The sequence below is a fragment of the Acanthopagrus latus genome, chromosome 11 (assembly GCF_904848185.1).
Source record: "Acanthopagrus latus isolate v.2019 chromosome 11, fAcaLat1.1, whole genome shotgun sequence".
In the NCBI taxonomy this organism is placed as follows: Eukaryota; Metazoa; Chordata; class Actinopteri; order Spariformes; family Sparidae; genus Acanthopagrus; species Acanthopagrus latus.
The window spans coordinates 4,516,312-4,530,310 of record NC_051049.1 but is presented as its reverse complement, the minus strand read 5'-3'; the positions used below and the strand labels follow the sequence as shown (position 1 = coordinate 4,530,310).

The window sequence follows — 13,999 nt, the reverse complement described above, 5'->3', positions numbered from 1 at the left end:
TGGCCCTGTGGCCTGATTGCTGTGAGTGTTGGGCTAATGAATGTAAACCAAGTCTGTTTTGCAGTGATGAGAATTATCAACCCATGAGAGAGTGAGAGAGGGGTGGAGGAGGAGAGGGTGGAGGAGGAGAGGGTGGAGGAGGAGAGGGTGGAGGAGGGGGCTTTAACTCACTATTCACACCACTCGTAATTAAAGGGAAATATGGGCACGCACACTCGCAGTCGAGGGCTCACACACACACTCACACACACTTACATCACGTACTTGATAAATATATCTAATACCATGTCAGCCTGTAAACTCGTCTTCTTCTTGTGTTCTTTGATCTGTTCACACTCTCAGATGAACCGATGCTATATTTAGCTAGCAAGTTGTTAGCATTTTCAAAAAGCCCATCCTGACGATTCTTGTTTCCCCTCCGAGCGATGTATGTTTTTATTCTTATTTTTTTCAGATGGATTGCATTACAAGTTCTGAGGAGCAATGTTTATTATTATTTATTTATTTATTTATTTATTTATTTTTTACAGAGTAATATTGCCATTAACTTCAACGGAGGCAAACCAGATGTACAAAGACTGAAAAACAGTTATCTGTCGGAAAAGAGCCTGTACGCCATTACTTTTCCAAAAGCCCGTGCCCTTGCTCTGTATATTCTCAAGCCATCGTTGGGTTGGGCAGTGAGACACACCAGGCCACGCTCAGCTGGTGCGGTGTGAGCCATACAGTCCTCCCATGCCCTTGTACTTTGTGCTGCGAGGGGTTTCACCCCTCCAGGAATGCACTCCCTATAATGAGGGTCAGGGGTCAAAGTGCTGCAGCGCCTGGAGGCCGGGATCTCCCAGGCACACTCAGTCACTGACTCTGTCCCTATATTTAAATCCTGCCTCAGGACATGTTTTTCAAAGGGCATCTCCTAACTAGTTCCTGGTTACTAATTAGTTTTGTGCCATGCTATTTGTCTTTGGGAACCTGGGAAGGAGAGGGGTGGGGGGGTGGCGGGGGGGCACAAATGAGGCAGTCTAAAAAAAGATAGCGTATGGTTCAGCTCAGTGCAGATGATAATCATTCAGATAGTCCTCGACTGCAAACACGCTGAAGTACGCATCAACAGTTGTGGAAATGAACACCAGCACCGTTTTGTTGTTGTTGTTGCGTTTCAAATTCTGTCTGCCCGCCGCTCGGCGACAACATCTGTGCAACACTGTTGTGGCCGAAATTAAATAACAGCACGGAATTTGTCCTTTTTTTTTTTGTGCTCAAACTGCTTTTAGCGGTGCTAACGGTGCATGCTATCACTCCCAGCTGGCTAACTCTCTCCCCCCCTCTCTCCATCTCTCTCTCTCTCTCGCAAGTCAAATCATTATTGGATTACATTTTCTGGCTTCATAAAATGCGGTTAAGAGGCACTTTAGACATATGTGCATGACCTGCTTTCCAGAGATGGCTATCAGAGCAAAAGTGACAGGTCAATTGCTGATTTCTGTTCCGTAAAAGGGAAAGGGCCTCCCTACCCTGAGCACTCTAAAAGGTCGTACACTCTCTCTCTCTCTCTCTTTCTGTCTGCTTCTCTCACACACACAAAAAACTAAAGTAGTCTTGTAGTATCAGCACACACGCTCAGCAGAGAGCACTGTGTGTGTGTGTGTGTGTGTGTGTGTGCGCCTGCTCGGCGAGGCTGAGCTCGTGTGTGTGTCTGTATATAATTGTATAGTGGGAAGACACACACTTAATGGAAGTGGCTCTTCACTCTGACAGCTGGGTGGTGCAGATGAAAGGTCTGCTGTAGCATGTTGTCTACCACTTGTGGAGTATCAAAAGAGACCCAGAGCTCGCAGGGGGGGCGGACGGCGGCGACGGCAAATTATTCCACAGCAGAGGCACATTTTTGTGTCCTTCATTAATATACAATGGTCGTATGTGATAATAACTAATTCACGTAGTAAAGTACAGCCGAGTGACTTGCAGACGTAGTATATTCTGGTACAGATCTAGATGTTGTCGTTTGGAGTTGGAGCAGACATTCTTAAAAACCACGCCGATAAGTTCAGATATTGTGCAGTCCAGAAGAGCATAATTGACACAGATTGATTTAATTTGCGGCTTATCTGCTCTTTGGCTCTACAGTCAAAGTGGCTTTCGAGAAAAAAAAAGGTTGTTTTGAACTTCCATGAAGCTGAGGGTGACTTGCAAGATACAAGATTTGAAACACGACGATCAGAATTGGTGGAACAGATTCGTAGATTTCCAGACTTAAAGTATCAAGTGTGGATCAATCTGCATAAAGACTGGATATTATACTTCCCATCAGGCAACAGAATAGTGTCGCTTCATCAGATCCTCCCTGCCGGTTAAATGCCAACTTCATGACCAGAGTTTGTAACACAAACAAAAAGTCAAAGTCCGAGGCTCGATTACTCTGATGACCTCATCGGGGTTATTTTCTCAGGCTCGACAAAGGTCCCCCAGAGCGACACGGGACTATACACAACTGTTTTCACAGGCTGAGTAGTTCACCCCGTGACTAGAGAACTAATCTGGTGAAATTGGTGGACTTCCCCTTTAATTAGCTCTCCGTTTTATATTAGAAGCCGAACCACATGCTTGAAGCTGCGTCGCACCTGTTTAATTTCTTTGGGGTTTTTTGCACTTTGGGACACTTGAACTCCACAAATGTATTTATAAACACATATTAAGCAATTGTTTATTGTAAAGTTGCAACTAATAATACTTTAGAAATGATTAAAACACTGTGTAGTTCATTAGTTCATCTATAAACATTAATCAGATGGTCATATGAAGTGTAGTGGATTTATCAAAGTTTTATTTTGATTTTGTCTTATGCATTTGAAAAGTTGATACGCAAACATGTTAGCAAACAAATTCATCAACTATGGAACTATTTCTGGCGGCTCCTTTCAGCTCTGTTTTGGTCTCCACCACCTAATTTCAGCCTTAACACTTGTTTTTGCAGATAACAGACGTCTGCTGCCTCTGAAACAGATACGAGTGATGAACCATGCAGAGTTTGGTCTCTGTGTTGTTGATGACTACAAGCGTTTTCATGCTACACACATAAAAACAGATTAATGCAGCTTTAACTTATTGAAACCTATGCTACGCTACAATCCGGCAGTGCCTCTAACCAGTGCTGATAGTATCATAATGTGATTATTATGATGCCCTTTAACATTGTTCAACAGTCATCATATAGCGTATAAATGAAAAGTGTATCAGTTTATAATCTGCTCATGAAAACCGACAAGCTTCTGAAGAATATTTTCACGACACGTGTCACAACAAATCACTTGCACACAGTTGAGTTTTATGACAGAACATGAAAAACTGCAGCTGAGTTGTAACAATCTGCATTTAAATGTACATTTCCACATTAACACATGTCTTCTTTTTTTTTTTTTAACTTTTTTGCTTTTTTGCTCTTTGGGAAAAATGCTCCTACCGAGGCAATTATACATTTCGTTTTACAATTCTGGCCGCAGCAGCAGTTGGCTGGGAATTAATGGAGGAAGAGTAATTAGCATGAGCAGCAACGAGCACGGCGGCTGAAAAGGGAAGAGAGAAATGTATGCCACCTACAGAAAGTTACATTTCATTAACTGAGAAGAGTGTAAAGTACAGAAAACAGCACATCAGTGGCCGACGTATCAATACAGCGACTGGCTGGAGGAGTGCTACAGATGTTAATGAGACACTTTGCGGTGGGTGACAGGTGTCAGGTGCATGATGGCTTCCCGGATCCCCGCCAGTCCATTATGAGGCACTTCTCACAGTTTCAGCTTCCGTGTTTCAACTGTATAACAATGACGTGTTATCACTGTTAGCAACCCTCATTAAAACTAATTGGTATTGCTATTTGAAAGGTAGCTCATTACCTTGAGGCAAACAGCAACGTTTTGTCTCAATAAGGAATGCTAACACGGCAAACACATTTATTCTCTGTTAGAAATCCAACACAGACGTTTCTCCCCCCCGCCGCCTGCCCGCCTGCGTCATATTCTGACAAATAGCTAATGAGGAAAAAAAAAAACAGCCGGACTGGAAATTTTGAAAAATATCAAGCGTTCCCTACGTGGGGAAAAAGTCTTTCTTACCCTCTGGATCCATGTGGACAGACACACGTGATGGGCAAGTAAATTCTTGCAGTCGCAGAAATTCCTCAGTGGGTCACTGGCTTGAAGTTCAACATCCCTGCATATAAAGCACTCTGACGTCTCTGCAGGAGAAGAGGACGAGACGGAAGGTTACGAGCTGTTTTCACTTTGCATCAAGGATTCACGTCCACCGCTGGTCAGGAAACTGTCAATTAAGAACCAATCGCGGCTGTAAATCTTTCTCAAAATATTCCCACACAAACTGCAATTTATTTCCTGTCTTATTTTCCTTTTACAGCGTGCAACACACACTGTACACACTCCCCCCCGATCATTGCATTCCCGGTGGCGAAGTGAATCGGTGGGTTTTCTAAAGTAACTTGAAACACTTTGACAAATCCTGACAAGACAATAAACACAATAGAGCAGAAGAGAGACAAAGCCAAGGAAAGAAACACAATTATCAAGAAATCACATAAGTTTCTGCGGGAAAAAACAAATCCCCGCCTTCCAAAAAAAAAAAACTGCTTAACAAACAATAATTAAAGCCTCGGAGAGACGAGGTTTTACAAGTCGGCTTCCACAGATGTCAGAGGGAGATTTTTTTTTTTAAAAATACCAAGTAAACTGCTGATTTAATGTCGTATGTTTTTACTGGTGAGGATTAAATTGCCGTGCCGTTACAGAATAACCTGGTGGTTTGCGTTGGAATTTTTTTGGATTGTTCTTCATAATCTGGAAGCAAAGTAGGAAATACATGAATATAAGTCGACTCAGTAAAGAGATAACACAGTAAATGCTGTATTTTTGATTGTACATGGTAAGAGTTGAGCTGCGTTATCAGAATTGTAGTTGACGTGACGATTTTTTGTTCATCAGTTCGAGCAGTGAAGAAATCTACATGCTATCAGCTACAAAAGGTCGAACTATGAAGGAATCAGTGCACAAAAATCAACTACATATCACAAAACAAAACAGCTGCACGATGGTCCATATTATTATTAAATTGGACAACAAGTTATGGAACTAACATACATTTTTTTTTTAGCAAAATAACAATAACAATGGAGAATTTTAAGGTATAACTGAAACGGTCTAAGCAAACTAAACATTTTACTTCCAACACTTTTCCCGTGGTAACAAGTTCAGTTCTATTTGTTTTCTCGAGATCACGACTTTGATTTCATTTTCATGGAATAACAAACGTGGTTTTCCTGAGATAACCAGATACATTTGAAAACATGTCAGTCAAGTCAACCAATGAACTGTAAAGCTACATTTATTGATTTGTTTTGGGATTTCTCGGCTGATTTGTTACACCTGAACTACATCACAAGGAAAACATTTAAGATCTTCAGCCATATGAAGTGTTTAACAGTGTTAGCAACGAGCCTCATCACATCAGCATTGACTTTAGCAGCTAAATGCTCTGATAGATTCACCAGCGAGGCACTAGTCTGCTGATTGTCGCCGAGCAGGAAGTGAACCGTTGGTTTTTGATCCGAGCATTTTGTTGAAACCAGCTGTGCACTGTGGCCGGAAAATGAGGTTGATGAGAGCTGTGTGACTAAACCAAAACAGTAAAGCTGTGGGCTCTGACACTAAAATCAATAAACTGAAAAGACGTGGGAAGTTCTGTGAAACACCACGGAATCGGGTCAGGTCAGGTTCTGCAAATTTACCACAATGAGCTTTCATATTCTGGTTTTGACCGAATGTTCGTAAAACAAATATAGAGCAGTGCAGCTTTAAGCGTCACTTTCTCATCCCTTCATCTTCATGTTGACGTCATCAAAAAGGGTTGTGGTCTTTTATTCTGAAAAGCAGATTTCCACAGTGAGAATGACGCAGAATGAAACTTGTGTCTGCGATAACCGACCTGTAACAATGTACAGATATCTGACATTTCCTAAACAGAATCGTGTGCGGCTCAAGTGTTTCCCAGCATGCATCTGGCAAGAGGCAAGGGTACTTCCTTGACTTTCACCAGTTTGATGTCTGACACCACAACTATCATTTCAAGATTTTTCACCCACGTGTGAGTGGAAATGTTCATCATTTCTCGAATTCACTCATTAAAATGGAGAGAGGATTTTACAGTATGTGTCACAGCCCGGCCTGATGTTCGGATCGTGTTTGGCAGCAGGGGTGAAACGAAGCATCTGAAAGTTGCTAATTGTTAACAACAACACATTGTTTGCTGCTTCCACAACTCAACAACAGCTGCTTTGACGGTTCCCTAATATCTTGCGGTAAAATGATCCGTCCACGCTTCAGTCAGGGGGGTCGGACATAAAAAGGTGAGCGGCGGTATATATCACACGCTGGCAGCCAGACATGTGGTTCTGAGCCCAGGGGGCTGGATTTAACCACAAGATCCACTTACAGTTAATGCTCCTTTTTAGTGCTGCAACCAGCATATCTGATTTTAAACCAGCAAGACTTTCGCCAGTATCTTTGTCAGAAGCTAAGTGTTGGACGGTAGCTAGAAGCCAGATTTGTTGGTTTCATCCCATGAAAAACACTGCGAGACAGCAGTGAGAGCTAGCTGTCATCTGCCGGGTAATAAACTGCTGCCTCAGAAGCTCCTGTCTCTTTTGGGCCTCTCGTCGGACCAGATTGCTTCAGGTGAAAATCTATCTTCAGATGAAAAATCTTTTAATCAAAGGGTGGGTTTTTTAATGGAACCCATCAGATTCTGTGTAAGCAGATTTTATTACTGACCAGGCATATATCTCACCTTGCATTAATATCTCCCAGACAAGCTGGGAAATAGAAAAGCCAGATAAACTTTTTTTTTTTTCTTTCCTCCCCTCAACACCCTCAGTTTGGGTTTAGTCAAAAACATTCAGACATTTTTAGATAAATGTGAAGTGTCTGGCTGCCACTTCCTTTACCTCCCTGCTGCTGACACCAACCACCTGGCTTAAAAAAAAAAAAGAAAAAAAGAATGTATCATCGTTCCAGTGATACTACTGCGTGTCAACATTCATATGTTTGCTTCCTGTCTAACAAGGTAGCAGCTTTAGTTGGTTTTTCACTCATTGTCAGAATAATTTTTTGTATGCGCCGGAGAGTTTGTGCAGAAAATAATGGAGCCGTGTGGAGACACACATATAAAGCATGACAGTCGAGCTAACAGGCAAAGTCTGCGTGTTTCAACAGCCTGACCGAAAATATTCCCGACGTCGCTGTGATGGCAGGTTCACCAATTATACCCACAAGTCCCTTTTTTAACATTTCATTCCCCCAAATCTGTGCTGCTTTTACGATCATTATGGCGAGCCCCGAGGCACTTCTGCAGCTAAGCAAGGGATACACCGCTGCCGGGAGAATAACTAGAAAACAACATTACAACAGAGATGTAAACACGCGGCGCGTCAATCGCAAACCGAGCTGACACGTCTGCGTGATCTGTGACTCCCATAATTAACTGTCAGCGGTGTCAGCGTTCGGCAGCGTTTCACATGAAGGTGAGCGCTCGACTAACTGGCTGAAGTCGCCCTCTCCACACGGCGAACAAAACTTCCACTGCGCAGCAGAGAGGGAACAGCAGCCGACACAAGGGCGAGGACGCGCCGAGACAAAGTCTGTCAGGTGGAGGACGCTGATCTCCAGCTATCACAGAGGAGACGGCGCCAACAGCGACTCCGTCAAGAGCTCTGTTGAAAACAGCTTCAGTGGTGGTCTGTCGGTGATGGTTTAATTCCTCTGCACATGAATCATAAGACGGAAAAAAAACAGGAGCAAGTCAAAGTAAGCGGCGTCGGAACAACGTACAGCGCTGTACAGTAAACAAACGAGGAAAATGCCAGATTGAGATAATTTAATTGTCCGTTGCATTGCTAACGACCTCATTAACAAAAGAATGATGGGAAATCAGCATGGTCTGGGCGAGGAACCGCCTGTGTGACAGCCATCTGGCTACAGTGGGGGGGTTGGGTGGGGTTGGGTGGGGGGACTGACTGGTGTATGAACACCGCGGCCTTCATGAAGCGAAGGCCTGGAGCACCTCTAGATGGAGGCAGGGATCAGTGTTTCACTGACCAACCTCGAGTTCAACTTAGATATTTTTCTTCCTAACGACAAAACGAGATTATACATTCAACGGAAAGTCAGTATGAATGTCAAAAACTCCCTTTCTAAATACGTCTTAATAGCTTTAATATGAAAGTGCTAATGGAGATGTAAGTCAGAGATGGTGGCTCGAAGGTGGATCCATTGAATGTTTCCCGATCACGGTCACGGTTACAGCAGGTTACTGTGAATGACGCACCTTCAACATATTCATAATCTATGTATGAAGACAGGCTGTATTTCATCCTTTGGGTCTGTATTTATGAAGTGTCTCACAGCAGGAAATCAGCACTAAGTGGACTAAGTGACTTGACTGAAAGATAACGTAACATAATAACCTGGACAAAAAAAAAAGGAAGATGTCCTTGAGACTAATGGCCTCCCGTCAGCAGACACCAACAGAGTTAACAGCCTACAGCTAATGTAATGAAACAACATCGTGTCTTTGCGACGGTTCACATAATAAGTTATAAGTTCACTCAAAATGTAAAAATCTAGTCATTATCTACTCATCGTCACACGAGATGCAAAGTCAAGTTAAGTTTTTTTTCGGAGCCTGCAAAACATTTTCCGGAGCTTCACATCAACACGGTGCTGCGATGTTCTCCCAAACAACTCACGAAGATGGAAACTTTTAAAACGTAAAAAAAACAACTTAAAATATGATTAAGATATTCAAGCTAGCGACTTATATAATGTCTGCATACGTCAAATTATTCAGCTACCAGTATTAGTTGATTGTGCACTCAAAGCCAACGTGTGAAAAAATGTTTACTGCATCTTTAATTTTCACGAAAACTTCAAACTGCGAAATAAAAGAACACAAAAAACCCAAAACATCCTTATAATTTCTTCTTTGCAGCCAAGTGTCGTAAATCCCTCAACTAGGAGTCCTTTTACTCATCACTTGCTTAAAGTCAGAGCAGAGAGCCTCATAAATACAGAGTTAAGAGTTAAGAGGTTTAAGTTTTAGTTGATTTCAGTCCAATTTTAACTTTCTACGTAAAACTGAGGAGGGCTGGAGCTGCTCGGTCCACACAGGCCCTGCTCTCAACATCTGTATGACAGGAAACATGATGATAAGCAATAACAGTTTATAGATTTATCATTTAATGTGTAAAAAAAACTAATCTAATCCTCAGTGTGATGTGAGTTTCTTTAGACGTACGTACTCACCTATGAACACACTTCGACATGACTCTGCCGGAGACAGTGGTCGGTACTCACTGCCCATATTTCACCCTTTGTTGTGGCTGAGAGACGTCGTCTCTCTCTCACGTCTGAGTGCTTCCAGACACTTTCAGTTTCCTGTTCTCCCCGTGAACATTCCTCACAATCCTCGCCGGTGCTACGTGAGCATTTAGAGACGAATCAAGGTGTCAAAAACAGATGTTTACTTTTGAATAACTGCCACTGCACTCACACGCTCAGCTGATTGCTCTGTGTGTTTGTGTTTTTTGAGGAAGTTGTGAAAAAGGGAGCAGCCAATCACGGCAGCGCAGTGGAGGCGCGTCAGCACAGGAAGCAGCCGAACTGAGAGAGGGGAAAAAAAAAAAAACAGAGAGAGAGAGAAAGAGAAAACATTTCCAGTGAAGTTTTCTTTGCTCTCGCTGTCAAGACTGAAAAGAGATGCTGTGAGCGAGAGAGTGATGGCGGCGATACGTCACAAAGGTTGGATGTGTTTGGGAATTTCATAGGTTGGCAACGGTTTCATAATGAAGGAGACTCCTTTTGCTAAAATCAGCAGCGTGTTGCAACAAACCATCACGTCTGCTGACTGCTGGGAAATGACTAACAGATTGTGGAATTTCCCCGTCTCTCTCTCTCTCTCTCTCTCTCTCTGGCAGGCCTCAGTTTCACAGCATTCACAGTCTTTGCATTAATTTATCGCCATCGCCAGCCCACGTTCTTCAGGTAACCATCCACTGTGTTTGAACCGCTGCTGTGGAAACACTTTCAGTCAACACTCACTGCAGGAAGCAAGACGCCAGTTCTGCTCAGCTTAAACTGAACTTCTGGTGTTTGTGCCGTGCAAAAATGTGTTCAAATACAGATCAAACACAAAAGAAAGAAGAAGAAGAAGAAGAAGAAGAAGTAGAAGAAGAAGAGGAAGAAGAAGAAGAAGAAGAAGTAGAAGAAGAAGAAGAAGAAGAAGAAGAAGAAGAAGAAGAAGAAGAAGAAGAAGAAGAAGAAGGAAAAGTCCTGCTGTGTTCACTTATTTTCTTTATATGTTGGGTCGGTTATGTTTTAAGAACAAAGACACAAACCACAGAAGAATCCAGAGTGTGATGGACATAATTACATAAATTATTTAAAATAATTACAGCAAACGACTGTGAGTCGTATCATATCAGGTCCTCAGTGACCTCCAGTGTCTTTGTCCAAAACCCAGAACCCAGAAGCAAAGTCACGCAGGATCCATCGTGTGATTATCGGCCCTCATGAGGGCTGCGACTATTAGCGAGTCTTTAGCAATTAAAGCAAGCTCGCTCTTGCAGCAGGTTACTTCTAAATTCAAAATCATTAGTGAACCACGTTATGTTTCGCAGAAACTCCTTGTGAGGGAGCCAGAACGGTGCTTATACATCTGGAACAACAATGTCCTGCACTCCAGAAACCTGCAGTATGCAGTTAGCATCCTACATTTTGCAAGACAAGAAACATCCTGGTTCTTTATCTCCGTGTCGTCCACGTGGATGATCAGCTGCTGCGGCCCTTAGCACAAAACCATCTATACATCCATCAATTACATGTTTAAGACCCTTTTCTAGCAAATTATTTGCATTTTTTTACAGCTGGAAAAAGAGTTTTCAATCTTTTAGCATTACAGTTGCTAATTTGCAAATGCTAGGTATCTACAGCTGATAAGATCTGCTAACAGCAGTTATTGGTGAAAGGAAAGAAACACTGATTAAAAATGTTGAATTAAGCATGAGTGGTAAATCTTTGCTACCACTGTAAACTTCATGCACATCTTTCTAACCTCTGATATTAAATCAACAGCGTGTGGTGAGTTCAGCTGACTATAAACAAACCTACTGTCTCTATTTTTGGACGTGTGGTTAAAGATTGCTATTGACACACGATTGAGCACCGTAACATTTCAAAAGTTTTGCTCATTATCAGTGTTTGCAGTGTTTATATTGCTCAACCGCCTGTTGGAACTCCTGTCAGAACCTTTCAAAACCCACAAGAACGCACAAGAGTTTCATCTTCATACAAAGAGTCCTGCACAGCACTCCAAGTCCAAAAAAAAAAAAAAAAAAAAAAGAGAGAAAAGCCTGGAGAAGTTGTGGAGAGCGGACAGGTCTACACTCCGCCTAATTAAATGGCATGTCTCCTACTATTCATGAAGAGCACTTATTAAAACAAGCATTCACATCCAATCCACGAGATAAATGACTTTACACCAAGTGCCATGAAGCCCATTAAAATTGCTTCTTTAGCGATGGATCGGGTCCAAACACACAATCAAAGGATTTGACTGGGATTATCTCAGATTAGAAACACTCAGGGACAAATGAGGAGATGACAGGATATCATGCATTGGAAGGATAAATTAGCAGTCACATACCAGACCAAATTTGTGATGGGTGTTAGGGAATAAAGAGCGGGGGAGGGGAGGGGGGGAAAGATTGAGTGCTAAAAAGCAAAGGAACAGCTCTTTAGTTTTCAGTAAAGCCCAGTGATACACGGCCAATGTAAACCACAGTAAAAGCTTTTCCCCTCTCCCTCTAAAACCTCCTGCCATGTAAATAAAGTCCACATCAGGGGGAGAATCAACCGCCGAGGACGGGAAAGTGGACACGAGTAACTCGGTTCATAACCTTGCGGCGTTGCTGTGAATAATATATCGCGTTTCTCAAACACACACACACACACACACGCCGTGTTCCCGCGCTCGAAGTCCACTCTCGAAATCTCACCAACGCCTGAAGTGGTCTGAAGTAATCTGCTCGAAGTGGAACTACATCTACGAAGAAAAGAAACAGTCCTCGCTTCACATAGTAATCTTAGAAAATCACATATTTCAGTTTAAACCGTTAAGTGTTTGTTTTCATATCATAAATGAACAATAACAGTTTTTTTTTTTTTTTTTAAAGCACTTGGTCAGTCAGCAGTGAATTTTCTCATCGGACGACGAGCAGAGGTTGAACAATCGTGCGTTTTCGACTGTTTTTCAGCCACAACGAAGAAAAAAATGATAGCGATTGCTGCGTGTCGCGATTGCAGCCTTCCAGAATCTGCAATAAGCCAAAACACTACGACCAGAGATATGAGAATTGTGAGCTTTAACTTTGAAATTAAATGTAAAAAGAGCTCTTTTTTTTTTCTCTCTCTTACATGGTAGATATTTTAGGTCCGCCCTAATTTGAATACTTAAAAGTAAAAATTAAAGCGGGCCTGGTGCTGATAAAACACTTTCCAGGAGGATAAATAATGTAGGCAGTGCTCAATGTTAGCATGTACTTCTTTGCATATTTTAAACCCAATGAGGACCTCTGTTCTACCGCATTAAAAGGAAGGCTTTTGCTTTCTCCCAGACGGCAATAAAAAGGTATTTCAGAGGGTTTGCACATTAAAGAAAATGTGACCTCTGAACTCGACATAATCTCTCCTCTGTCATGCGCTCACTTGTCAGCCTCTTTTCTCCCTTTTGTGCGATGACTACGTGTCACGGGCCGTCGGAAGCGGTATCGTTACCTGCAGCGCTGGGGAAAAAAAAAAAGGGGGCTCAACTCAGCCACTCTTTGATCTGTTCCAGCGTCTTTAATGATGAATGATGTGACGTACAGATTGTCTTTGTGTCAGATTTCACTCGAGTTTCAGAGGTTCATAAGTTCACTATCCGTTAAACTGAAGCTCTGTACTTTGGGTATTGTATCGGGTCAGAAAAGAACAGATTACGTCCTGCGTTTGACGTCTACCGGTACTTAAAATATACTAGAAATCAAGTTAGAACTTATTAACTTTTTCAGTGAAACAGAAATCATAATTCTCGATAATACTGGATAAGGAAGTAAAAAAACGCAACAACTTTTTATCTGCTGGTTCTGGGCTTTAATCATATATCACTGCTATGTATTATCGTCTATTGCCATCTTAAGATATCGGCTATACGTAAGGAAATTGGAAGCTAGCAGGCTAGTTAGCATATTCAACCCAGAAAGCGCTCAGAAAGTGGAAGCTAGCATACGTTAGCTCCCACAAGGCTCCCAGGTGCTCCTTTCTGTGCATGTTGTACTGATTCATCTTACAGGACAAAGGATTGATTTCATGTTACACCGTGATTCAGATCACACAGCAGAGCGGTGGAGGGAGCGTCACCTCGCGTCACCGACGGGCCCGTGTAGCCACTGGAACCGAAGTGACATCAGGAACCAATTCTAGCGCCGTCCGCCCACAGAGATACTGATCCAGTCGAGTTACTGTCGCTGTTAGTCAGCGTCACAAATCCAAACTCTGCCTGGTGAATACTAATGTAGAGGCTGCTTAACCCGGCAGGAACATTAATAAAACAAACAAAAATCTTATTTCTGGTAAATTTGACCAAACAGATTAAAATAAAAGTCAAGAGAAACATCACGGATACAAATATTTACACTGACTTCTTAAAAAAAACGTGTTATTTCAGTTTGACTTTAAACAAAAACCTGCTGACACTCACACACACACACACACACACACACACACACACACACATACACTCAGCAGAGTGCTGAGCGCCTCTGATCACTCCACTTGATCACAGCTTTAGGGTGTCAGCTGCGTTTAAGATAGGGAGAATTTGTCATTGGCTGCTGCCAACT

The 13,999-nt window shown here is 42.4% G+C and overlaps 1 protein-coding gene and 1 long non-coding RNA gene across 2 annotated transcripts in view; one reads left to right on the top strand and one right to left on the bottom strand.

The window, feature by feature from the left end:
• Window positions 1-9,705, bottom strand: part of LOC119028583 — a 72,523-nt gene extending 62,818 nt beyond the window's left edge. The window contains exons 1-2 of the mRNA XM_037114740.1: window positions 9,366-9,705; window positions 4,113-4,234 (exon numbers count right to left, since the gene is read on the bottom strand). Coding sequence (XP_036970635.1) covers window positions 4,113-4,234; window positions 9,366-9,423 — 180 coding nt within the window. The 5' untranslated portion in view covers window positions 9,424-9,705. The remainder of the gene's footprint in view (window positions 1-4,112; window positions 4,235-9,365) is intronic.
• Window positions 1-13,999, top strand: part of LOC119028585 — a 38,308-nt gene that overhangs the window by 4,787 nt on the left and 19,522 nt on the right. The window lies entirely within an intron of this gene.